The sequence below is a fragment of the Bos mutus genome, chromosome 17 (assembly GCF_027580195.1).
Source record: "Bos mutus isolate GX-2022 chromosome 17, NWIPB_WYAK_1.1, whole genome shotgun sequence".
NCBI classification, from domain to species: domain Eukaryota; kingdom Metazoa; phylum Chordata; class Mammalia; order Artiodactyla; family Bovidae; genus Bos; species Bos mutus.
In genome coordinates this window covers 14,423,218-14,450,444 of record NC_091633.1, presented here as the reverse complement: position 1 = coordinate 14,450,444, position 27,227 = coordinate 14,423,218, and the positions used below count along the sequence as shown (strand labels likewise).

At 48.7% G+C, this 27,227-nt stretch overlaps 1 protein-coding gene across 1 annotated transcript; it reads left to right on the top strand.

Annotated features, from left to right (window-relative positions):
* The first annotated feature begins 1,099 nt into the window (after positions 1-1,099).
* HRK (harakiri, BCL2 interacting protein) lies at positions 1,100-25,792 on the top strand. The gene is made up of 2 exons (XM_070385589.1): positions 1,100-1,542; positions 20,988-25,792. Exon 1 carries the CDS (start codon positions 1,211-1,213, stop codon positions 1,484-1,486), a length of 276 nt encoding a protein of 91 aa, XP_070241690.1. The 5' UTR covers positions 1,100-1,210; the 3' UTR covers positions 1,487-1,542; positions 20,988-25,792.
* The last annotated feature ends 1,435 nt before the right edge of the window (positions 25,793-27,227 follow it).

The following is a 27,227-nucleotide window of genomic DNA, read 5'->3' as shown; positions in this document are numbered from 1 at the left end:
CCTCATCAGGACCTAGAAGGCCGGCTTGGAGCCCTCTCCAGGCTCCCCCAGTTTTCTGAATCCCCAGTGGATTCAAGGTAGGTCAGGGTCTCATTCTCCCCCAAAGAAACCACCGAGGGCCCTCTCGCCCATCTGTACCCTCACCAGCAGACACAGATCCAGATTTTCCAGTCTGGAGGGGCACAGGGGCAACTCTAGGACTGGAAAAAAAGAAGCTGAAGTCTGCGGCGCCACCGCCCCATCCCCAATCCCTTAGAGTCTCTATTGCGCATTAAATGGAGATCACTGCTACAGACTAACCTGGGCAGGAAAGTAATACTGACAAAAGAAACATACGAAAATAAGTTTCCTCCTGGAAAACCCCTAGTGAGGGTCCTTCTCCGGTGGAGACGCGGTGCGCTGCAAACTGCAAAGGCTAAAGGCCAATCCCAGCCCTCCCTCTGGCCTACATCAAGGTTTCCAGAGGCGCTGGGGGCGCTTTAGGGTCCCGCGGCGTATCTCTGATGGGGGTTGGGCGGGGGGTGCGGTGTGCGGGTGTGTTTGTATCCGCAGCCTGCAGGTGCGGAGTCAGACCCCAAAGTAGGCAAGCTGGGTTGAATCTGGCCCTCTCAGGAGATTCTGAACCGACCCACCTCTCCCATTCAAAACAACAGCTTGGGAACATTTTTTTTTTCTTTCTTTTTTTAACGCAGCCGAATTCGACATCACTTCATCCAAAACGGCAAACAAGCCTGTTCCCATCGCCAAATCGGAATCGGAGCTTAATTCGGGAAAAAGAGAAGCAGAAAACCTCCCCCGGCGCTCCATGCTTCCTTGAGGGTCTCCTGCGACCCCTCCAGCCCGAGACCCCAGCGGTGTTTTCAGGCGTCCCAGCGCCCCGCGCTCCTCCTCTCCCAACCCGCGCGTCCCCTCGCGGCCGGCGCCGTTAGGGTTAAAAGTTACCTCTCGGTTTCTTCTGCCTGCAGCCCCCCCCCCCCACCCTCGGGGCCGGATGATGTAACCCCCTCCCCGCGCCCTCCCCGCCCCCCTCCACCATGTGACACTTTAATTAATAATAGCGCCGTCAGCACAACAAACGCACAACACAAGGAGAAACTTGGTGTCCAGGGGAGGCCCCCGGCGACTGGAGCGCGGCGGAGGCAGGCGCGGAGGCCGGAGGCAGAGGAGGCGAGGGGCGGCCGGACGCGGGGAGGGAGCAAGGCGAGCGGTCATGTGCCCGTGCCCCCTGCACCGCGGCCGCGGCCCCCCGGCCGTGTGCGCCTGCAGCGCCGGCCGCCTGGGTCTGCGCTCGTCCGCCGCGCAGCTCACGGCAGCCCGGCTCAAGGCGCTCGGCGACGAGCTGCACCAGCGCACCATGTGGCGGCGCCGCGCGCGGAGCCGGAGGGCGCCGGCGCCCGGCGCGCTCCCTACCTACTGGCCCTGGCTGTGCGCGGCCGCGCAGGTGGCAGCGCTGGCGGCCTGGCTGCTCGGCAGGCGGAACTTGTAGGAACGCGGGGCTTCTTGGTGGGGCCGGAGCCGAGACCCAGCCGGAGCGAGCAACAGGTACGCGAGCTAGCGCCAGGGCGCGGCGGCTGGGGACTGGAGACGTGAGGCTGACTTGGGAGCCGGAGAGCCGCAAGTTTGCGGCTTCCCATCTTCTCTGCTCCCTTCTCTCGCAGGGATCTTCTTCCCCTTCTTAGACAGTCCCCATCTCTCCTTCCATGTACCAGGTCCACCGTTTCTGCCCCTTGTCTCCAACTCCTCTTAAGCGCATCCTGCCACTCCCTCCATCGAGGGGCTTTGGGAGGACTTCAGCCTCCCTAAGTCCCACCAACCCTTCAAGCAAACACACAGTGCAAGTAAAAAAGTGTGCTTGCTCAGAGAACAGAGTTACAAGCCACGCCAAAGAATTATCATCTATCGCGGTTTCAAGACGAGTCCTCAGTCCTCTTCCTGCGGCCTGCCATTCCTACGAGCCACCGTCTCCATCACCTCCGCCCCAAACCCTGTTCTCCTTCAGTGTCCCTTCTCCAGTTTCTGTAGCCCTTCCTCCGGTGCCCGGAGCGCATGTCGCGACTTCCTCCCCCTCCAGGTTTCAGGCCGGCTCCCTCTTTCTCCCTAAAACTTTGCACTTTTCCTCCGCTCTGCCAACTTCTCTCCTTCTCCATTGAGGTGTCCCATTCAAGGAGTTCGGCCTCCTCTTCACCAAACGGAGGGAGTTGAGATGAAGGCGATGTCCCCAAATGAGCGGGAATCTGAGGCTCTTAGGGAAACTCCAGGGGAAGGCCTTAATGAAAGAGCATTCATTGAGCTTTTTCTGGGTGCTAGGCCTTGTAGTTGGAGGGAATGTTTGAGAGCCTGCAGTATGCTAGGCACAGGATGGTGATGGGGGTGCGTAGTAAGTAGTGAGCGCCTAGCATGGTTGGTACCAGTGGAAGAAAGGTACTGGGCATCTACTGTGCGCTAAGTCCTTGGGTTGGGGAATTGCTGAGCACCAGCTGTGTGCCTGGCACTGTGCTAGGCACTTAAGGGGAGACAGCAGGTCAGGACTGTCTTTTCAGGTTCTGGAATGGAGAGGAGAGCTGCAGAGAATGGGGGTGGAGAGAATCAGGCTGAGCCCACCACAGGTGGATCTAGGGCCGGAAAGTGAGAAAGCCAGCCCCGAAGTCACGGCCCGCAGACGCCAAACGCTCGGGTCGCGGCCGAGCCCCGCGGTGCGCCAACACCCTGGGAAGCTGGCGCGGCGCCTGCAGGGAGAGGCGGCAGCCGGAGCGTGGGGGGTGGCAACGCCCGGGGAGCTGCGGGGGTGCGCGGGGTGTGAGCCGGGAGCGCGGGTGACAGATGTCGCGTGGGCCGGCGCAGCCCCGGCGCTGGCGAAGAGAGGTGCGCGCTTCGGGGCGCCCTCTGCACGGCTCCCGGAGGTCCCATTCGCTTCTCCCTCTCGCGAAAGAGAGACAGGGAGCTACCCTCGGCTGCAGGGGGCCGGGCGGGGGCTGCCGGATCCTGGGGGCAGGAAAAAAATTTTGGATGGGGCACGGAGTGGGGGGGGGGGGGGCGGCAGGAAAAGGAGCCAAGAAAGAGACGCGAAGCCCAAAGTGTGTAATTTAGGGAAAGGCGGAAAGAAGGTGGGAGAGGAGGCAGAGACCAAAAAAAAAAAAAAAACGGCGGCGAGACGAGGAAAGTCGAAGAAGCTGGAGAAAAAGAGAGACTTCCTGGAGAACAAGACAGTGGGAACGTGGATGAGAAAGATGGGAAGCGAGAGGAACCCAGTGGAAATGGGGAGGAAGGTTAGGACATCGTTTCCTCCAGTCTTGGGGTCCGGGCGAGGTTCGAGAAGCGCTCCCGTCTCAGGATTGGACGGTGCGGGATGCTGGGCGTCCCACCCCCGGGACGGAGGGCGCTCAGCCAGAGCCCGACTGTGTGTTCGCTTCGGGGCCGGGGGATGCTCCCGGGGTCCTCAGGAGAAGGCTGCCGCCGGGGAGGTGGCCCGAGACCTCCGCGAGGGCGCGCGGGGCGGACGGAGCGCGCCGCTCTGCGCTCGGGCGAGCGGGAGGACCCATGCCACCCGGAAGGGGGACGGAGAGGAGTTTGGGAGGAGTTTCGCTGGGGTGGTGTCGGCTAAGCATCGTCTCCGCGGAGTTTATTTCCCTCTCCTCACTCTATTTCTGCCGCAGAGTCTCGTGCTGCGTCCCGACTCCAGGCCACCTCCTCAGCACATCCCTGGGTTCTCCTCCCGCCTGTGTGTCCCTGCCGGGTGTCCTCAGCAGTCACACCCTTCTAGGGTCCTTCCTCCTTGTGTGCCCCGACCCTAGGATGCCCACAACCCTCTCAGATCGCCTATAGAATGGTAGAGTGTATACCACTACCATCCCAGGGTTCGCTGCGCTGGGTCTTCCAGGCTTGGCTCCCATACCAAGGACTTGGCTTCTCTCCCTGCTATCCACCACTCGGGCCTTTCTTGTGCTTTTGGCTTAACTGGGGGAAACCCATATTTGGTTAACCTCTGGTAAATTAGGAAGTGAAAAGAAATCCCCTGGGGAAAGTCAGGTTTTTTTTTTTTTTTTTTTAGTTCTGTGTGTGGTCCTCTCCACATTTCCTACCCTGGAGGAGAAATGGAAATGCTCACAGGGTACCTTAGGGGTTTCAGGGAGGCCTGAATCCTCCATCCACAGCAGACCATTCTCTTAGGCGTTAAAGGCAAGCTTAGCTATACATAGGACAGCGGTTTCAACAAAGTGGTCTGGAGCTTCTACTGTGAGCCACCAATACTTTTCTCAGAAGTCATCATTAAACAAAGAGCCAACCTCCCCTCCAAGACTCAGTTTTCCCATATGTAATGTGGGGACAGTAACAGTACTTAAATGCATAGGTGTTGTCAAGAGGGTAAAATGAGGTCATATACAGAAAGCTCCAAAACAGCTCCTTGTGCATCAAGAAGGGATTGTGCATTTAATACCTGTGTTTGACTATGATTGTGCATTTAATGCCTTTTTTTTTCTGAAAGTAGACAACATTTTGCCATTGTCCTTGCTGGTGGTTCCACACTATTTCTACTTGCCATTTTGGGGAATCAGGGCCACACGGGCCCAGATAGTATATTGGTGAAGAGCATGGGTTTAGGGATCAGATGAAAACTGGATTTAAGTCCCAGCCCAAGAACTTCCTGGCAGTGTGACCTTGGGTAAGAACCATAACCTCTCTGAGCCTTTATCTGTAAACCTCAGCTATATCTCTGTCAGGATTGCTGGGAGGTCAATAAGAGGTCATCCATTTCAAATGCCCAGTGCAGTGCCTGACACTTAGTTCAATCCTTAGAGGATGCTGCTGCTGCTGCTGCTGCTGCTGCTACTGCTGCTAAGTCACTTTAGTCGTGTCTGACTCTGTACGACCCCATAGACGGCAGCCCACCAGGCTCCCCCGTCCCTGGAATTCTCCAGGCAAGAACACTGGAGTGGGTTGCCATTTCCTTCTCCAATGCCTGAAAGTGAAAAGTGAAAGTGAAGTCGCTCAGTCGTGTCCGACTCTTCACAACCCCATGGGCTGCAGCCTACCAGGCTCCTCCGCCCATGGGATTTTCCAGGCAAGAATATTGGAGTGGGGTGCCATTGCCTTCTCTGTTAGAGGATGCTATGAAATGGTTAATGCCATTCTTATTGTTTCAGAGGGGAAACCGAGGCAGAGAAAATCCACCTGAGTTGTCCTGAAGGATCAGGGGCAAAGTCAGAACTCACATTGGAGGGTCTGTCTTTAGGGACCTTCACCTGGCCGCCCCTCAGATGACTTGAGGGGTGCAAGGGAGGAGAAGATAGTGAGCAGCAAGCAAAGGGGGTGGTGAGCCTCAAATTCCTGCACTAGAGAGATTCCCTTTCTGAGAGAGCCTCGGGGGAGTGGGGGGGGGGAGGCTCCCTGGAGGCTGGGGAGGCCCGGAGGAGAATGGGTGTGTTTTAACCAGTCACTGCTCCAAAGATACAGGAGAGGGAACAAAAGATGCTTTATGGTAAGCGCTGGCTGGCGGAGGCGTGCTAGGGAGAAGTGTGTGCCCTGGGAGGGGGAGGGGAGGGGAAGAGAAGGAGGAGGATTCTGGCAGGGGGAGGGGGCTAGGGGTGGGCAGAATCTTGCCTTAGGACTAAGGAGAAGTGGAAAAAGGGGGACTCTTGCACGCCCAAGAGGCGACGTGGTCAGCGGCAAGGAAGATAATGGGCCAGCAGGAGCCGGCTTTAATGAATTAATGACGGTCTGGCTTGCCCGCCAGACATGCTAACTGGTTCTTGGCAGGTACTTTGGGGATTAAGTGGTTAAACCTGGAGGCACATCCCTCAGGCTTCCCTCCCAGGCTGCACCCCTGCCAGAATGACTTTTAGAGCTTGAAAGCCTCGGCGGGGGAGAGGGAAAGGAGGGAACAGAAGGGAGGGAGACAGCTGTTGGGGAGGACCACCCCCACTCCCTAGAAAGGGGCCAGATGTGCAGGACTGTGGTAGCCCTCCTGCCACATGGTCCCTGTCTGGAGTCACTCGCTTGCCTGCCGAGAGGCCAGGGCACAAGTGACTGAGCTGTGGATGTAAACACAGCCACACCCGGGGTTAATTAAATACACCTCCAGATGTGGGCTGGGTGGATTTGGCAACCGCAACTCTGGTTGTTGAAACGTCAGCTTTTGAGACCTATGCTGGTTCTCAAAAGGGAGGACGCAGAATAGTGAGGGCTTCGGTTTCCCTTCTGGTCATCACTCTGTGTGGTAGGATTTCACCGGAGCAACGAGCTGCCCCACACTGTCCCCAGCTCATGGCAACTTGCTTGTGGCATAGTAGATACAAAATAACTATGATGAACACAGTATATGAGTCATTCAGAAACTGTCAGATGAGTATTACTGTTTCCCAAATTCAGCTTCTTCCACTCATTCACCTAGTAATTCTTGAGTTCCTGCTGTGTGCAGGGCATGATGGACACAGAACGACCAAGACATTAGAAGCCCCTGCCTCTCATGGAGCCTACATTTTAGGGGAAAAGTACAGATGATAAATCACTAAAGATTGTTCCGGTTACAACTGCTGTGTAACCAATGACTCCAAAACTTAGTGGCTTAAAATGACTATTTGAGGGCCTTCCCAGGTGGTCCAGTGCTTACGAATTTGCCTTACAATGCCTGGGATGCAGGTTCAATCCCTGGTCTGGGAAGATCCCACATGCCAGAGCAAATAAATCTGAGCGCCACAACTAGAGAGTCCGTGTGCTGCAATGAAAGAGCCCACACAACGCAATTAAGACCCAGTGTCCTGCAACTATGTCCCGACACAGCCAAATAAATCTTTAAATAAATATTCTAAACTATTATATACTTAAATTGATATTTAAATATTATATATTTAAATAAACATTAAAAAAAAACCCCACAACTATTTGATTAGGCTCAAACATTCTAAGGGTTAGAAATCCAAACAAGGCATAGCAGGGGTGACTCGTCTCTGTTCCAGGCTGACTGGCGGACTGGAGTCATGGGAGTGGGATCTTCATTTATATAAAGGTATGGCTGTTGAAGCTGGGTATCGGCTGGGACTGCCAATCAGAGCATTTATACTCAGTTTCCTCTTGTGGCCTGGGCTTCCCCACAGCATAGCAGCCTCATGGTAGATGGAATCTGACCCCGTGTCTTAGAACTCCAAAGGCAGACGTCTCAGAGGGCCAAATGGAAGCTGCTTTGTCTTTTTTGACCCAGCTTCAGAAATCACTTTGGTCGAAGGACTTCCCTGGTGGTCCAATGGTTAACACTCCTCACTCCCAGGCCAGGGAGCCCGGATTCGATCCCTGGTCAGGCAACTAGATCCCGCATGCCTCAACTAAGACCCTACGCAGCCAAATAAATGTTTTAAAAAGAAAGAAAGAAATCACTTTGATCAAAAGCAAGTCACAAGTCAGTCTAGATTTAGAGGAGAGTGGAATTAGATCCCACCCCATGAATGGCAAGGTTCTAGAATAGCAAATAGGAGAGAAGATATTGTGGCCATCTTTGGATTATGCAGTATAAACACAGAATTTTAGAAAGTGCTGTGGGCTCTGAAGGTAACGCACAGAGATAGTGTACAGGCAGGCCTCAGAGATACTGTGGTTTGGTTTCAGACCACTGCAGTAAGGCAAATCGTGCATTTTTTTGGTTTCCCTGAGCATGTAAGAGTTACATTTACATTATACTGTAGTCTATTAAGTGTGCACTAGGGTTATATCTTTAAAAACAATGTGCACACCTCAATTAAAAAATACTTTATTGCTAAAAAATGCTGCTGACCATCATTCGAGCCTTCTGTAAGTTGTAATCTTTTTGAAATAACCACATCAAAGATCACGGATCAAAGATCCCTGTGACAAATACAGTCATGATGAAAGAGTTTGAAATATTGCAAGAATTACCCAAATGTGACACAGAGACATGAAGTGAGCAAATACTATTGGAAACCTTGCATCAATAGACTTGCTCAACGTGGGGATGCCACAAACCTTCCATTTGTAAAAAACAAAATCAACTGTGAATTCTCTGACGTACGCCTGTCATAGAGGGAGCGTGGTGCTTTCCTACCTGCAATGGATGGTGACGGCCACTCGAGGAGAAACCAAGAGACCAGTGACTTGAGTGATGAGGAGCCAGCCGTGTGGTGTCTGGAAGAAAGGTGTTCTGGGGAGGTGACATTCTGCACTGTGTGTTTGAGGAAGAGAAAAACGAGCAGTGGGCGAAGACCGCATGAACTAGGGGGAGAGGAAGTCAGGTGGCAGACAGGCTAGATCAGGCCATGGTAGAGAGGGTGAGTTCTGCTGTAAAGGGAGTCATAAGTGCTGACAGCACAGGAAGAGGTGCTTTATAAGCGGAGGATTAGATGTGATGCAAGAAAGAGAACTGGGCTTCCCTGTTTGCCCAGTGGTAAAGAATCTGCCTTCCAGTGTAGGAGAGTCGGGTTTGATCCCTGTGTCAGGCTGATCCCCTGGAGAAGGAAATGGCAACACACTCCAGTATTCTTGCCTGGGAAATCCTATGGCCAGAGGAGCCTGGCGGGCTACAGTACGTGGGATTGCAAAGAGTCGGACACAACTGAGCAACTGAGCCCACACCAGACATCAATAGTGTGTATATGTCAATCCCAATCGTCCCATTCATCCCAGTCTGCCCTTTCCCCTTGGATATCTATACATTTGTTCTCTACATCTGTGTTTCTATTTCTGCCTTGTAAATAAGATGGTCTATGCTGATTTTCTCAGACTCCTCATTTATGCATTGATATATGGTTTGTTTTTCTCTTTCTGACTGACTTCATGCTATATGACAGTCTCTAGGTCCATCCATGTCTCTACCAATGACCCAATTTCTTTCCTTTTTATGGTTGAGTAATATTCCCTGTGTGTGTGTGTATATATATATATGTACGTATACACATATACATATACATGTATGTATATGTATACATACATGTTTATGTGTATGTATCAGTTCAGTGCAGTTCAGTCGCTCAGTCGTGTCTGACTCTGCAACCCCATGAATCGCAGCATGCCAGGCCTCCCTGTCCATCACCAACTCCGGGATTTTACTCAAACTCATGTCCATCGAGTCAGTGATGCCATCCAGGCATCTCATCCTCTGTTGTCCCCTTCTCCTCCTGCCCCCAATCCCTCCCAGGATCAGGGTCTTTTCCAATGAGTCAACTCTTCGCATGAGGTGGCCAAAGTATTGGAGTTTCAGCTTTAGCATCAGTCCTTCCAATGAACACTCAGGACTGACCTCCTTTAGCATGGACTGGTTGGATCTCCTTGCAGTCCAAGGGACTCTCAAGTCTTCTCCAACACCACAGTTCAAAAGCATCAATTCTTCGACACTCAGCTTTCTTCACAGTCCAACTCTCACATCCATACACGACCACTGGAAAAACCATAGCCTTGACTAGACGGACCTTTGTTGGCAAAGTAATGTCTCTGCTTTTTATTATGCTATCTAGGTTGGTCATAACTTTCCTTCCAAGGAGTAAGCACCTTTTAATTTCACAGCTGCACAGGGTGATAATATTTTTTGGGAGCCCCCCAAAATAAAGTCAGCCACTGTTTCCACTGTTTCCCCATCTATTTCCCATAAAGTGATGGGACCAGATGCCATATTCTTAGTTTTCTGAATGTTGAGCTTTAAGCCAACTTTTTCACTCTCCACTTTCACTTTCATCAAGAGGCTTTTTAGTTCCTCCTCACTTTCTGCCGTAAGAGTGGTGTCATCTGTATATCTGAGGTTATTGATATTTCTCCTGGCAGTCTTGATTCCAGCTTGTGCTTCTTCCAGCCCAGCGTTTCTAATGATGTACTCTGCATAGAAGTTAAATAAGCAGGGTGACAACATACAGCCTTGACGTACTCCTTTTCCTATCTGGAACCAGTCTGTTGTTCCATGCCCAGTTCACATGTATATATACATGTATGTATACATATACATGTGTGTATACATATACATGTGTGTGTGTGTGTGTGTGTGTGTGTAGAAACCACATCTTCTTTATCCATTCCTCTGTTGATAACTATTTAGGTTGTTTAAGGTCTGAGAGATTCTGGTCCCTGTACCGGCTCTCTGATGACCAACCCTCAGTGCCCTTAGACGGTTGTGGATACAGGTTGGATTTCCATCACCTAAGAACTTTCACCATTCAATTCCGTATTGTCTTCCCTCCCTCCTTCCTGCCCTAAACTGGTGCCCCTGCTATTGGGTGGGGATCTCTGTTTTGGGCCAGGTCAGTGAGATGTGACCTTCCAGTAGCACTGTACACCAGGAAACGAGAAGGCTCCTTTACCTGCCCTGTGGAGAGAAAATTGACTACTCCACAGACTATCACCATCTCTAAACTTTTGCTCCACACGCCACGGACTTGGGCAAGATGGAATTAAATAGCTTTGGGAAACTTTATGTAATAAAGTTTATTACCTTTTTAGGAAAAAAATAGCTTTTTTTCTTGATTATGAAAAATATTACAAGCTCATTGTCAAATACTTGGGAAATACTGAATAAAGGAACATTTTAGTCGATTGTTTTTATCTCGCTACCCATTGTTAACATTTTGATAGATTTCTTTCCATTTAAAAAATAAATGCACTGAGGGGACTTCCCTGGCCATCCAATGATCAAGATCCCATACTTTCACTGCAAGGGGCATGCGTTCGATCCCTGGTTTGGGAACTAAGATCCCACATGTTACATGGCATGGCTGAAAAAAAAATGCACTGAGAAGTAGTTTAACAAATGGAATCCCTGTAAATACATTTTCTGTAATCTGACTTTGTCATTATATCATGGACATTTCTCCATGTTTTATGGTATTTTCCGTGACACACTTCTTAGAGGTTACTTAGGATTTCTCTGTTTGGCTCTTCCATCATCTGCCTTCTCACTCGGCTATTACTGGAGGTTTGGATCGTTTCCAGTTGCCATACAGAACGTCCTTGGGTGTCACTCTTCAGGGACATCACAGAGATTTTCTTAAGGCCCACAGGTGGAACTTTGGTATCAGAAGTGTACGTAAACATTCTTTTATTATAAAGGATGTCTAAGGAGTATAAAATCTTGTGGGTTCTAGATAAATTCTGCCATTTGTTCCCATTTCTCATTTATGTCACCGGCCACTATCCGTAATGTGGTTATCGCTTGACTCTGGAGCTGGCTGTTGCCATCCTCAGCTAAATCTGTGTTGTGTTTTTATGGAATATTCTCCATAGAGCACACCTCTAGCTGTTGTTGGAGTGCGTAAGTGTGATGACTGCTGGCGTGCCCCTCCCAACTTCAGGAAAAGGCTACAAGTCATAGCAATGTCACCAAGTTTGAAGGACTTCTCTGCCTGCCGGGCTGTACTTGTCATTATGGCACCACGTTCATCTGATATTCTTCGATTTGGCACAGGGTACTTAATAAATACTGCAGGATGCTAACATAATGATGGCAGGGAATCTTAGACAAAGTGATTTTGGAGGGGTCTTCTGAGGATGGGAATTTTCCAGGGGCCATGAGATAGTTAAGAAAAGGTACCATTTTCATGGGTTTCCGAGGTGGTGCTAGTGATAAAGAACCCCTCTGCCAGTGCAGGAGACATAAGAGACAGGGGTTCGATCCCTGGGTTGGGAAGATCCCCTGGAAGAAGGCATGGCAACTCACTCCAGTATTCTCACCTGGAGAATCCCCACGGACAGAGGAGCTTGGCAGGCTACAGTCCATTGGGTTGCAGAGTTGGACACAACTAAAGCGATTTAGCAATCAGCATGCACCATTTTCAAAGACAGCCCAGACTGAAAATGTTTTAGCCTGTTAGCGCATTGTGGAACCTCACTCTTGATTCAGAAAATTGAACTGCTAGTAACTGTTTATCTAACTCACCCATATTTTTTGCCGACGTAGGACAGCTTGGTGGAAAGTGACGTGAACTTTCAAGTCAGTCTGACTCTCAGGTCAGGTCCTAATCTGCCATTTCCCACTTGTGTGACCGTAGGCAGGCCTCTCTACCTTCTGAGCAGTATAAGACATGTCACTGATGTTCAGAAAATGGTATAAAGTGGTAAATGATAGTGCAGGATATGTGTTCTTGTTTGGTGTAAATTTCAGTCCATGGGCTCATATTCAATGTATGGTGGGAGCTCTTAAGGGAATTCTCTGAGCCTTCTGCGCAAAGGAATTGCCAATCCTGCCTCCTCAACCCTGTGGATCACCAACAGCCTTCTTAAGTCACTGCACCAGGGCAGGGGGAACCTCCAGACCACCACTCCCCAACTGTCCTAGGGGACAGGACTCCCCTACTCTCCTGGGGGACACTAGCCCTGGGGTCCCCAGGGGACCCCAATTCATCACTTATCCCCAGCATCTGGCATGGTGACTGGTACAGAGTAAGCATTCACTAACTACTGAATGAATGGATGGATGAGTAAATGAATCAATGAGTTGGGGAGAGGCCTAGTAAATTTGGGACCCCCCCAGAAACGAGACATACAATTGGCTGATTCATACTCCTTTATTCATCTCCCCCACTTCAGAGAGAAATCATAGCTCTGATCTGAGTCTCAAAAAATCTAGGACCCCAAGAGATCACTGTTCCAGAAGCATAGCCAGAGCTAGATAGGACTTTGGAAAGCACCAAACCCAACTCCTCACCTTATAGATGATGAAGCTGAGGCTCAGAGAGCTTCTGAGGGTTAAAAGGATGTGGGCTTACATGCCAGCTGTCCTTGTCTAAGAATACCTTCATGTCTAGGCAGAGATCAAAACCTGGTGGTCTCCTGGCTGAAACTGGCCTTCTGTTGAGTTTTATTTGACTTGCATGCTTTCTCCCCAACACTTACAAACCAGGCACTTCCATATAGAAGCCCACATTTTCCGTTTTTCTTGAAAAAATGGAAAGATCTGACAATACCAAGTCCCATGTGGCAGTGAAAGGCTGCAGATGAGCATCAGAAACCTCTTTAGATGGGACACAAACTGTCCAATGACTGTGGCCCCTCCTGCACTGGATCTGATGCGTTTAAATTGACAACCCCTGATTTTGGAGACCACCCCACCAGAGGTCCCTTGATGCATAGACACACCCACACATGCGTCCCATTTTAAATAAATGAGATCATTCTGGTCCTGCTGTTTGTAATCTGCTTTTTCCCCAATAAAAAAAATAGGTTGCTGAGATGTTCCCATGTCAACAGAGGTTTTCATCATCTCTTTTTATGGCTGCCTGGTGTTCAGTTGCTTGGATGGACCACGATTTCCTTATTTGGTCATTTCCCCAGGGATATTTACACTGTTGTCATTTTCTGATAGTTCATAAATGAGGTTTAGTGAACATTCTTGTTTGAACAACTTTGCAAAAAAAAAAAGTGAAGTTCCTAGAGGTGAAGTTGTTGAGTGAAAAAATGAGTGTGTGATACCGTGATGCACGTGGTGAGATTGCTGTAAGAAGGATCTGCACATTTGATCTGGCGTCAGTTCTGTGCTGTGCTACTCGCGGCCTCCCCAGCTTCTCAGTGCTTACCCTTCTGGACATCGAGTGAGCTTGGCATTCAAGGCCCACCTGCCAGAACTTCATAGTGGGTGGAGCTTTGAGCTCTGTGGGCTCTCTCCACAGACTTTATGTGATCACTAACTGTTCACTGGACTTCCCTGGTGGTCCAGTGCTTAAGAATCCGCGTGCCAGTGCAGGAGACACAGCTTCAAATCCCTGGTCCAGGGAGATTCCATATGCCGCGGGGCAACTAACCCCGTGCACTGCAACTCCTAAGCCTGTGCTCTAGAGGCTGTGCTCTGCAATAAGAGAAGCTGCCACAACGAGAAGCCCGTGCACCACAACAAAGAATAGCCCCCGCTCACCACAACTGGAGAAAATCCCGCACGGCAACGGAGACCCAGCACAGGCAAAAAATAAATACAGCAATTAATTAAGAAACACTGTTCACGGATAGAATTGATAACTATTCACAGATAACAGGGGCAGCAGACAGATAGGCAGAGAGAAGCAAACACTTCTTCCAGGAGCTGCCAAATAAATGGCCACTTCCTTTCTCGTACACCCTAAACCTAGCCTTCTGCTCTGTTAGTCCCCTCAACCACTGTCTCCTCAGAGCCCAGTGTTCCTAACTGGCCAGCATGAGTGACACAGGTGGAGATTTGAATGATAACATGGACCAGAGCATCTTCCCTCTAGGAGGATTCCACTTGAAGAACTTTGTACCCATGGTTCTTAGACATTAGGACCTACTACTGGTACCATTTGAACCCCATGGTCACAATCAACTTGTTGAAACCAGAGATGAAAGAGTGGGTAATAAGGACTACTGTAAAGCACAGGGAACTCTACTCAATACTCCGTAATGACTCATATGGGTATAGGGTCTAAAAAAGAGTGTATAACTGATTAAAAAGCAGAGCATCACAGCAAAACATCACTTTGCTGACAAAGGTCCATATAGTCAAAGCTATGGAGAATCCCATGGACAGAGGAGCCTGGCAGGCCACAGTTCACGGGATCGCAAGAGTTGGACATGACTTAGCGGCTAAACCACCACCACCATGGTTTTTCCAGGAGTCATGTATGGATGTGAGAGTTGAACCATAAAGAAGGCTGAGTGCTGAAGAATTGATGCTTTTGAACTGTGGTGCTGGAGAAGACTCTTGAGAGTCCCTTGGACTGCAAGGAGATCAAACCAGTCCATCCTAAAGGAAATCAACCCTGAATATTCATTGGAAGGACTGATGCTGAAGCTGAAGCTCCAGTACTTAAGCCACCTGAGGCGAAGAGCCGATTCACTGGAAAAGACCCTGACGCTGGAAAAGATTGATAACAGGAGGAGAAGGAGACAACAGAGGATGAGATGGTTGGAGAGCATCACCAGCTCAGTGGACGTGAGATTGAACAAGCTCTAGGAGATAGTGAAAGACAGGGAAGCCTGGCGTGCTGCGGTCCATGGGGATCACAGAGAGACACGACTTAACGACTGGAAAACAACAATAATAACTGATTCATTTTGCTGTACAGCAGAAACTAACACGACATTGCAAATCAACTATACTCCAGTAAAAATCAATTTTAAAGATTAAACAAAAAATCCCCAAAGATGGAAAAGTTGGGAAGTTACTACCATTATTCATGTGCTCAGTTAGCCACTGTCGCTCGACAGGTTGAATTGAGCACCTACTGTGTGCCGGGCATGCTGCTGGGCCCTGAGGAAACATGATCAAGGGAGAGACTTGGTGTGTACATGCACAGAAGGTGTCCTGGGTGGCTCGGGGGTGGAGGTGAAGGCAGCTTTCTTTTTATTTCTATATCCTTCTCTGCTATTTGGAACTTCGGCTGGATGGCATCAGTGACTCAATGGACATGAGTTTGAGTGAACTCCGGGAGTTGGTGATAGACAGGGAGGCCTGGCGTGCTGCAATTCATGGGGTCGCAAAGAGTTGGATATGACTGAGCAACTGAACTGAACTGAACTGAACTGAACTTACCACATATGCAAACAGCAAGAACAAAAAAGTTTTTTTTTTTTTAATTTAAAACTGGGACCCCTTAGGAGGGAACCCAAGAGTCCTAACTCTTCTCTGATGTAGGGAAAAGGGAGTGAGACTTCTGTCCCATCTAAAGCTGCAGTGGGATTCACAGCTCCCCACCTGCCATATCTCAGCCCAGGCAGGTGGGGTCTCCAGGCTTCCTGTCCCCACCTCCACCCCAACCCCGCACCTCCACTCTGTGGGTGCAAAGTGGAAACAGGGACATTGAAAAACAGAAGTTTCATGAATCTCCCCAGTTGTGAGCTTTGGTTGTGAGTCAGCATTTGAGAAAATGCTTTATGAGCCAAGTTTGAAGAAGAAAATCCCAGGGGCAGGACAACTGGGCTTATAGCGGGTGGTGGACTATGTTTTTAAACTAATTTTAAATTGTATAATGACTCCTTGCTCCTTGCAAAAAAAAAAAAAAAAAAAAGGGAAGTAAATAATATGGAAGAATATGGAAGTACAGTATATAGAGAACTGTAGTGTTCTTTTACTCGGCCCCTAAAGCTACGCCCCTGGTGTAACTTTCAGTCTAGATGTACATATAACCACAGTAACAATCATAATAACAAATGGGTCGGTGCTTTCAGTCCTAACATCAACACAATGAGATTCAACATACTGCCCCACTCCTTTTCCATATAAGGAAACTGAGGCCCAGAGAGGTTACTAACTGGCCCAAAGTCACACAGCTTTTAAATGTCTGAATCAGGATTCCAACTCAGGTATTAAGCTCCAGAGTCTGCGCTCTTAACCATTAAACTCTTTTGCCTTTCTGCAATACTTTTTATATGGATATATAGATAGGTATAAATGTCTGTGTATACACATACACAAATACACATATTTGTTAAAAGAAAAAAAAAAGACCTGGGCTATTTGCTCTTTTCAGTTAAAAATCATAGCCAACTTTCTATCTCAGTACATTAAAAAAATTTTATTTTGTATTGGGGTATGGCCAATTAACAATGCTGTGACAGTTTCAAGTGAACAGTGAAAGGACTCAGCCATACATGTATCAATGAGAGGACTCAGCCATACATATACATGTATCCATTCTCCCCCAAATCCCCTCTCATCCAGGCTGCCACATAACATTGAGCAGAGTTCCCTATGCTATACAGTACGTTCTTGTTATCCATTGTGATCCATTTTAAATATAGCACTGTGTACATATCCATCCCAAACTCAACAATTCCTTCTCCCCATCCTTCCTCCATCTCCTGGCAACCACAAATTCGTTCTCTAAGTCTGTGAGTCTGTTTCTGTTTTGTAAGTGAGTTCATTTGTATCGTTTCTTTTTACATTCCACAAATAAGGGATGTCATATGATATTTCTCCTCCTCTGTCTATCTAATTTAGATTTACCTCTTTCTAACTTCCATGAGGCTTGTTAGTCCAGTCTCCTGTCAGTAAACACATAGGGGACTTCCCTGATGGTCCAGTGGTTAAGAATCCGCCTGTCGATGCAGGGGACACCAGTTTGATCCCTGGACTGGGAACTAAGATCCCACATTCCTTGGCACAATTAAGCCTGTGCACTGCAATAAGAGAAGCCACCTCAATGAGAAGCCCACTTGCCACAATTGGAGAAAGCTTGTGTGCAGCAGTGAAGACCCAGCATAGCCAAAAATAATAAATAAATAAAAATAAACACATGGGTTGTTTCCAAATTCCAGATTTGTAATAAATTGCGAATTTGTTACAAATAACGCTGGAGGGGACATCCTTAGGTACACTCATGTGACTACTTCTGTGGGCTAGTGTAGGGTGTCCAATTTAAAATCCCCTAGAAGTGTACGCACAGAAGCGAAGTGCCGACCCACTGATTGTGGGACGTGGTGATGTGATGATGTGCCCGCTGGTTTTTTCATGCAGTGCAGAGAGGTGCTTCTGATGTTTGTCCTTCACTGTGGATACCAGCCTGCAATCAGGATGCCAACTGGTACAGGAATTTGTCCATTTAGCAGCCCTGGGAGAGCCTTAGACTCATTATTGGCTCAATGATTTATAGGTAGGAAAAGTGAAAATCAGTTGCTGGTTCTAGTTTTGCAAGAAAACAATACCGTTTCTTGCCTGATGCCACCTTTTTTTCCCTTCATCATCTCTACTCAAGTATCAACACAGTCTCGGTTGTCACAACTCTCTGATGCAGTTCCCTGCTCATCAGGGTCTCCTGTTTGAGCCATACCTGTCACTGTCCTTGAGCCTTGCTCAGCCTCTTCCCCACCTAAACCATTTTCCATTCTTCCAAATATAGGGAAAAAAACTTCCCATGTATTTTCAAGACCCAGATGAAATCCTGCTTCCTCTCTGAAACTTTCCTGGTGATATAACCGCATCCCGATTTCTAGGCTCTACACACACCTGCAGACAATGGTCTTTGGCAGTCCTGACCTCTGGTATTTCATGTCTTCCCCAGTAAGACTGGAGGCCAGTTGAGGGCAGAAACTGAGCTTTTTCTAGAGCAGGGAACAATGCTTATTAGTACAAAGTCACACTTGATAGCACACAGTAGGTGCATTCTCTCTTTACTTTCTTTTAAAAAAAAAATACTTATTTTTTTATTTGGCTGTGCCAGGTCTTAGTTGCAGCATGTGGGATTTAGTTCCCTGACGGGGGTCTGAACCCAGGCCCCCTGCATTGAGCGTGTGGAGTCCTAGCTGCTGGACCACCAAGGAAGTCCCCCCATCCTTCTTTTTTTGTACTGGTATTTAAGGCAGCATAATTGCCTTAGGCTAATATGCAGGGTTCCACTGACGTTGGCTCTATAGATGAGTATGACTAGGCACCAACAAAGTAAGATTTTTAGGAGTTACAGAAGCTGGTTTCCGTGAACTAAATCAAGCGTGTTTCTCAGTTGTGTTGACAGTGACTCTGAATCTGTATTCCGTGAACACACACAGCGGCTAAATAGAACGCCTTCTGCGCTTGTGCCCTGATGAGACAGGAGGGGAATGGGGTTGGGGTGGTGGTTGGCGGGCTGCAGGGATCTTCTCCTTCTACCTGAGCCGGTCAAAAGCAAAAGGTTTGAAGTTGCTGGTTCAGATCCTTGTGACCCTCTGATACGGATGCACTGGGTTGGCCAAAGAGTTCATGGACAAACCCGAACCGACTTTTTGGTCATTCGAATAGCTTGTGGGGTCCACATGATTGTGACTCCCCTCTTTCATACAGTTCTATGTATTGACCAGGGTCCAAGTAAGGGCAGAGAGCACCCCCAAACTGAGTTATCAGAGGAGAGTTTAGTAAAGGTTCGATGGCAACATGTGGGCAGGGTTTAGGAAATCTGTGGGGGTGTCTGCAGTCCCGTCTCCACCACCATGCCCCCACCCCTTCCTGGCAGGCTGGCCTAAAGGTGAGGACAGGAACCAGGAGCTATGGCAAGAGCTTCCTGGCAGGCGCTCTGGCCGATCTGTGGCCCTGTTTGTGGCCCCATGACTGCCTTCTGAGAACTAGACCCTGCAGGAGGCCACAGGCCCAAGTGAGCCTGTTGGTGCAGTTCAGACAGGTCAAAATCCGGGACTGCTGCCTACCTGAAGGTCATCAAGTGATCTTTCTCCTACCGCATGTGGTTTGTAACAGGCACAAGGCAGTTTCCCTACCACCTGCTGTAGAGGAACGTGTGAATTGTTTTTGTCTCCTCTGCTAACTCTCCAGCCTCATCTCTCCCAGGGCCCCGTGGCCCAGTCTTCACTTGAGCCTCATCAAGCTCCCCGACCTTGTCATGCTACGTCATTCCTCCGGGTCCTGTTTCTTCTCCGTTCCTCCTCCTCCTCCTTCCCTTCAGCCCCCTCCCCCTCCCTCTACTCCCTCTCCCCCCTCCTTATAGCCTTTTAAAGTGCACAAGTTGGGACTTCCCTGGTGGTCCAGTGGCTAAGACTCCACACTCCCAATGCGGAGGGCCCCAAATTCAATCCCTGGTCAGGGAACTAGATCCTGCATGCTGCAACTAAGATCTGGCACAGCTAAATAAATATATAAATGAATAAATATTAAAAATAAACTAGCAGTCTGGTGGCTCAGATGATAACCTGGTTATCTGGTGGCTCTGGTTGGGAGGATCCCCTGGAGAAGGGAATGGCAACCCACTCCAGTATTCTTGCCTGCAGAATCCCATGGACAGAGGAGTCTGGCAGGCTACAGTCTATGGGGTTGCAAAGAGTCAGACATGACAGCAACTAACACAGACACACAGCGATCTTTTAAAAAATAAAGTGCACATATCAGTGGTGTTTATTATATTTCCAGAGTTGTAAGGCCATCCCCCAGTCAAATTTAGAGCATTTTTATTTCCCCAGCAGAAGCCCTGGACCCATTAGCATTTACCCCCGCAACTGTTTACATTTCCTGCCAGCCCTGGGTGACCATGAATCTGCTTTTTGTTTCTATAGATTTTCTTATTCTAGACATTTCCTATACATGGACTCATACAATATTTGTCCCTCTCGTGTCTGGCTTCTTTCATTAGCATCATGTCTTTCACAGTTGATCTGTACTGTAGCATGTATCAGTGTTTCTTTCCTCTTTATGGCCAAATAATATTCCACTGTATGGAAATACCCCACTTTATTTATGCATTCATCAGGTGATGGGCCTTTGCATTGTGTCCATTTTGGGGCCATTAATAGATAATGTTGCCCTGGACATTTGTGTACAAGTTTTTCTGTGGATGTATAGCTTCCACCCTCTTGGGTTTGTACTATTTTTTCAGCCCTGCCCAGAATACCTTAACTTGGCTAATTCACTGGTATCACTCAGTACTCAGCAGGGGTCTGTTTGCTCTTTCTCTGAGGGCTTTTCTCAGACTCGTCCTCCTCCCTCACAAGCTACCTCTCCTCTGGTCCCTCATAGCCCACGCTCATCCAGGTTGCAGGCTCTTCCCATGACCCAGTCATGACTGATTTCATCCCATCTTCCCTTTGTTGGCCTCTGAGCCCCTGAAGGGTAAGAACTGTATCGCTGGATGTTTAACACCTTAGGTTGTGCTTGGCATGTTCATCAGTGAACAAATGGACGGATGGGTGGGTGGATGGATGAAGGCAGAGACTGTCCTACAAGTCTGCCTTGAAGATGGATCTATGAAATGAAGAGATGAAGGTCCTGTTTCCTGACATGGAGGAGCAAAAAAGTAGTGTCTTTACATTCTCTTTTTTAATCACAGAAGATGCCTATGTAAAACCCATCTAGGTCTGAAAGCAGAGCCAGGTGTGTGTGTGTGTGTGTGTGTGTGTGCACTCACAAATGCATGTTTAGAGAAGGCTGCTATGTGGACAGGGCTTTGTGGGGAGGGGCAGCACCAAGACCACCTTTGGGGGAACCTTTCCTCCCAAATCAGAGCTTTGGTATCTAGCAGCTCTCACCCATCCCCCTCCCTAACACACAGGGCTGGCTGTGCAGCAGTCCAAGGCGCTGACATCATCCCCAGCGGCTGTCTGCACGTGCCTACTGACTGAAATACAAATCTTTATTTCTGCAGGTTGGTGAAAACCCTGTGTCCTGGAGAAAGCTGGTTCCTGTTTTCCCAAGGGGGAGCCCAGAGCTTGAAAGGCCACAGTTGGCACTTCGAGAAGGAAGTGGAGAATAAACACAGCGCCTGGAGCAATAGTAGCAACGAGGAACGGGACTGGGGAAGCCCTCTGGATGTCCAGCTGCAGACACAAGACACCCCAACACTATTTACATACAGCTCTCTATATATAAAAAAAAGAAAATATGAATATTACTACTCAGTGCATGCCTTGTCGAGGACGTGGTCCCCTCCCTTTTCTGCACCTTCCGATGTGAACTCTGATGCTCTTTCATGTCTGGGGGCACTGGAAGAGAGATGCTTACTGTGTACCTAGAAAATTTGCAAAGACTGGTGGGAGTTAGCCTCAGAGGCGACCAACTGCCTGGGAAGGGATGCTGGTGGAGGAAGAGGTGAAATGGCAAAAGGCAAAATAGAAAAAAAAAAGTTAGGAGGACCAGGGGCCGATGTCGTAGGGGCAGAGCCCGGGGACACCTCCATTTCTGTCTTCACAAATCCTAGCCTCTCTCTGTCTACCTAGATAGATGGCTAGTCCCACTGTCACATCAAGACAAAAGGCATTTCTTTTCCCTGACCAATCTGGTGTCTCTGGTGCTTCACTTAAATCTTGCTGGTGCTAAGCGTGTTCTTGCTGGTGCTGCCATGGTGTTCTGTTGCCAGACCCGCAAGGCCAGGGAACGAGAGAGATGTCTATTTTGCTGTTTCGGATTCTATTTTAAAAGGGATCAGTCACAAAAGTGCCACTTGAGAGTCTTTTCTCTTTCTTTGCGTGGGGATGAATATCCAGAGGTGTTTTGGAGCAAACCTTGGGGTCTGGGAGGGAGGAGGTGGACGCTGATGGCACCGAGTGGCTTGCTGGTCACGAGGCAGAAAGCTGACCTCACATGCGGCTTTTTTGCTGTCTCTTCCACCCCCACAAAAAGTATCCTGGGAGTTCAGTCCACAGCCTCCCCCACACCCCAAGGGGATTTCAGGGCTTAGGTTTTATGGATTAAAGAGCCAAGAAACAGCTAAGTTCTGGTCAAGGGTGATTTATAAGCCAGGGACGTTGGGGGAGGGAGCGGGGTCATTTAAATGAAATGCACCAGCATCTCACTGACTGAAGGTCTGATGTGTTGTTTTTTTTTTCTCCAGGATAAGCTACTATTTTCAGAAGTTTCTAGAAGGGCTAAAAAAAAAGAAAAAAGATGTGTGCTGGACTGAGACTTGGCTGCAAAGACTCTTCAGGGAGCAATGATTATTTTTTGCTTTCATTAAAAAAAAAATCCAACAACAACAGGTATTATTCCTCTGTGCAGGGTACACCCTACGGTTTTTAAAGCTGAGGTGGTGAGGCACCAGACTGTAGGTCCAGACAGTCATTCTACAAGGCTGGGTTTGCAAATCACCACCCAGTACCTGTGGACAGCGGGTGTCCTGGTCTGTTCTGCAGACACCCTTCCAAGAAGCCAGCAGAGGGATCATCTGTTTTAAGGGCTGAAACAACAGTTCTTTCCCATGGGCTTTGCTGAAAATTACCAGGTCCTTTAGAATGCAGGAGCTTTCAGTGCTGCTGCAAACTGGGAGCTGTCTCTTTCTTTGAAAAATAAGTAAGTCCATGCCTTATGTTTTTCTAAATAGCCCTTTAAAGAAACGTGCAACCCAGAACTGCTGAAGGTGAGGGCAGCTTCCCCTCTCCTCCCCGACAGCTTGGAACTCAGCAGAGCCAAAAGGAAAGCTTGTTTATAGATGATTTGTTTCCCTCATGGCTGGAGCCCTTCCTGCAGTTATGTTTACAGGGGATGGGTGTGTAGGCACAGTCGTCAGAGAGCGGCAGGTGACATCCCCACCAAGCCGTGAACTCAGAGAAGGCAAATTCACTAGAATGAAATGAAATACAGCCTCTGCTTTGTCAGTCACTTTCCTAGGCAGATGCTAGACTTTCCAGCTGACCCTTTTCTGGGGAGGGGGTTTTCATCACCATAGTTGTTCTTGATCACAGCTCTCTGCTGCTTTAAGGCTGCACCTTCAAGACCACAGTGGGGATGTGCTGACTACCTGGACACAGGCTAAAGGTCAGAGAATCCCCTTTTTTGACCCTGACTAGCTTATGACATTTCCACTGGAGGATACACACTCCAAGTGCTGGGGTTTGGGGCAATTTTCATTTCAATGAAGTCACACTGCTGAGAGAACTGGGCACCCAGGACCCTCCTGATGGAGCTTTACAGCCAAGTCCCTTGTACATATTCTCTTGTATTATTAGAAACTGTGTATTTATCTAACCCTGGCTTTTTCTTGCACATCATTAATTTGAGTGCATTTCTCCACTGCCCCGATTTTTGACAAGGGGTTGTTTTTAATGCTTGTTTTTATATGAGATTTGACTTCTTGATGGACATTTGTATTAGGAAATTGAAGCATGATATATATGTATATATTGTCTCCACCGTCTCTCCCGTTGCATTACTTGGATTGCATGAGATAGTGGGGTGGTGTTTTTTTTTTTTTAAATATTTCCACAGCATGCAAAGTGCTGGCACCATCCCTCCCTCTCCCCCTTCCCCACCCCCTTGCTTTTCTCTGGCTGCCAAGGAGTCATTGATTTTGATTAGCTGCACTGCAGAGCGTCTGTGAAGAGAGAGAGAGGGAGGGAGGCTTTGAAATAAATTTTAAAAAAGACCTCATATCAGGTTTCAGCAGACAGCAGTGAGAGAGAGAGAGTGTGTGTGTGTGTGTCTGTGTGTGTGTGTGTCTGTGTGTGTGTCCGTGCAAAGCAGAGGGAGGCCTCTGAGATCATCGTTTAGGTAGCTTGCTGCATAATGAGGTGAGGAGCAAACAGAAGGGCCTCCTTCTTTCTGGTTGCTCTCAGAAGGCAGGGATCAAGGAGCCACAGGGATTGAATCCTCTTGGGACTTCCACATTCCAGATTAGATCCATTCCCTTCTAGAAGCTTCTCTCCCTTACCCCAACTCCCACGAGCAGAGACGATCTCTTCTCCCTTTTTAAAATTTGGGGTTCCCTTTCCTATTCCCTTGGACATAGACACAGCTTGAGTAATAGAGTTCTTTGGGGAGCCCTGTGCCTCCCTGGCTGCTGTCCATGGTTCTAGATGGTGCATTTCCTAGAACCCAGTTCCCATTTTGTTCCTCTTTCACTGGGATCCTGGAGACTTTCCCCCCACTTCTTCCAGTGGTCTCATTTTAAAGTTCTTTTCTAGTTTGGGGAGGGGGAAAGGGTGATTTAAACAGTACTGTCACAGAACAATGGACCTGTGACTTTGGTTTCACAATTCATGGATCTGATTTCATGCACGCCTACCTTTATTTTCATGTTCCTGACAGTGACAAAATATCACTTCCCCTCTTGCTTGGGAAATTAAGAAAGTCCTCTTTGATGCTATACAGATGTCTTTTGGGGACACTGGCTTGCCACTCTGGAACTGTTGTGTGTCCACCTGGTATTAGAGGCTGCAGTGATCAGAACACAGGTTTTGTTTTTCTATGTTGATACCATTTCCTTTTCTGAATGTCCCCTTAAGTCCACCTGGGCCCATCACAGGGTCAGAAGCTGGTTTAGGGGATGAAGGAGGCAGGCTAGACACTTTAGCCTAGTCCCATGGGAACTGATGGAGTAAGCTGATGTCAAAAGTGTCATTTTAAAGTGTAAACCGAAAGTTTACTTTTTAAAAGTTTAACTAATTCATTCAACACCTATTTATTGAGCACCTACAACGTGCCAGGTTGTAGAATGTCCTCTGGGAAGAGATTTATGTATTGATAATGGAGGGGTAGACCCGCTTAGAACCAGACGATACTCAATGTCTCTTTCCAGTCTGGTTCATGGTCTTTAACAGATTTGTCAGGTCATCGCTGTGACCCCAAGCCTTGCTGGCAGATTGTTCTACAGAATTTATATTTACTAAGAGCTACACTCTCATGAAGGCGATTCAAAAGCCGATGACCTCAACTCATTCCCAGCACGAAAAGGCTGGTTCTTGCTGCTTCACACAGCAAAGAAGCTGTGCTAAGTGCTTTCTGCGTTTACCCCTTAGCTATTCCTCACGCCCACGTTGGAAGACAGTGCTGGTATTATTCCCAGTTGAGGAAGCTGAGGCTCAGAGAGGCTATGCAACTTAGCTAAAGTTGCATGCGAAGAGTGAAGTGACTGAGCCAAGGTCTGGACTCAGGCTTCTGTGACCCCGCCCCCCTCCGCTGCCCCGGTCCCACTTCCCTCCAAGCCCGTGAGCTAACCGTCCTGCTCCACTGAGCTCCTTCCACAGCATCGCTAGTTCAAAGGCAAGCACATGCCTGGGGCCCAGCAAGTAGCAGGGGAGCCCCGCTTAGGTTGCATTTGGGGGCACTCCAGGACAGGCTGGATGGCTTAGCTGGGGATTTTGTATCTGTTCCTGGCCCTCTGTGTTCCTGGTTTCTGTAAGGTCCCTGGGACAAGAATCTCATTTGCAAACCAGGTCTGTTTGACTTACTTCCTAGGACACGGGAAGTTTTTCTCCCCTCCTTGTGTCCTCCCCAACTCAAACCCCCAATCTCCTCCCCTCAAGGTCTTTTGCACTATAAGCGCCCAGGAACCCCGTGTGTGGTGGGGATAGCTGTGGGGCTGCTTGGATCCTCAGTGAGGCCTCTGACTCAGCTGGAGGGGCAATAAGCTTGGGGACATTCCGTTCGGGTTCTACCTTTGCTGGTTCGTTGTGCTCTTTTGTAAGAGGAATTTCATACCTTGGAGACGCTTTGTACATATTTGTAATGACTTTATTAAAAAACAAACAAACTAGTTGTGTGCTTCCAGCCAAAGGCCTTTGCGTGTTCATTTCCTCTTGGAAGGTTGGTCCCCAAGGACTATGGAAGGATCTGGCCGCACATGCCACCCTTCCCTGGGACAGAAGGCCACACACTCATCTCCTGTCAGGTTCCTGGGAACACCCCAAGGGGAGGATTGGCCTAAGCAGTACCCTTGGGTTGAGCAACAGATTGGGGGAACGTGTCCAACAGTCCAAGGTCAGTGCACAAAAGCATCATTTATGCATGACATCATGTAGATAATAAGCAAGTGAGCCTACAGACTCATGTCTTCAGCTAAGGATGAATGAACAGCTCTGGGTGGGGTACTTTCACCTGCATTTATCTGGTCTGAGTCGTACCAAGAGACCAAGTTCTAGTTTCTTCCTAAGAATGGTAGGTTGAGGACAGGTTGTTTTTCTAGATAATAGGTCCTTTCTTCTTTGGGGACCCACTGCTTCCCCACTCTCAGTCCTTAAGATTTGGAGGGATGGACCTCCTTTCCCACCCAACTCTGCTCTGACGTCCAGAGCACAACACCCAATACAAGCTTGTTCAGCGCTCTGAGTCCTCAGAGCTAAAATGGTTGGTTTGGGAACAAACTAATGAGAATAAGGCTCAAGACTCCTGCTGGAGCTTCGGGGAAGCAGGGGCTCTTTGCTGAGGTTGTGAAGCTGGTAGAACACAAGCACAGAGCTTCGGGGTGCCCTCTTCCCAACACATGGGATCTGACAGCCTGAAAATCAAAGCATCTCAAAGGAAAACAGAACCGAGGGATGGAAAGACATGATTCTAATGTCCCTGGAGCCCCTGAATCCAGCTGTACCTGAAGCCCATGCTCTTACATGAACCAAATAGAGTCCTTTTATTCAAGACATAGCTGACTTGGTTTACCAATGATTCCAACCAAAAGGTTCTGCCTGATGATGCTTGTGTGGCTGGCTTCCTAATGCTGACCTGAGAGGCACCAGGTGTCACTACTGATATTTATATTTTAAATACCCATCATCCTCTGGGGTCCGGGAACACCCTTCTTGAATCAGCCCATGCACCTGGTATCATTCAGCCTATAGTGAAGGCTGCAGTGGGCACTGTAGATGCCACACCGAGATCCCTTCTGATCCCTCTTACCAGTTCTCAGTGCCGTCTTGCATCTTAGTGTGTTCTGTGGCACCTGACACTTTCAGAGGCTTGGGGCCTCCTGAGTGGAGTGCTTGAGAGTCCCTCCCACCTCCCGCATGAGCCCATGGCTGGGAGCACAGAAACCTCAGGGTTGGACCAATTCTGAGATGCAGCTCATGCTCCAGAGCTGCCCGTGGGACCAAGCTGAGCTGGGACTTCTCTGAAAGTCGCCCTCTTATTGGGCTGCATCTCCTCCCTCTCCCATTTCGTTTCACCCATTCCCTTACTGGTT

What these genes read in the sequence shown, in the direction of transcription:
- HRK (XM_070385589.1), top strand. Translation starts at nt 1,211, where the DNA reads ATGTGCCCGTGCCCCCTGCACCGCGGCCGCGGCCCCCCGGCCGTGTGC.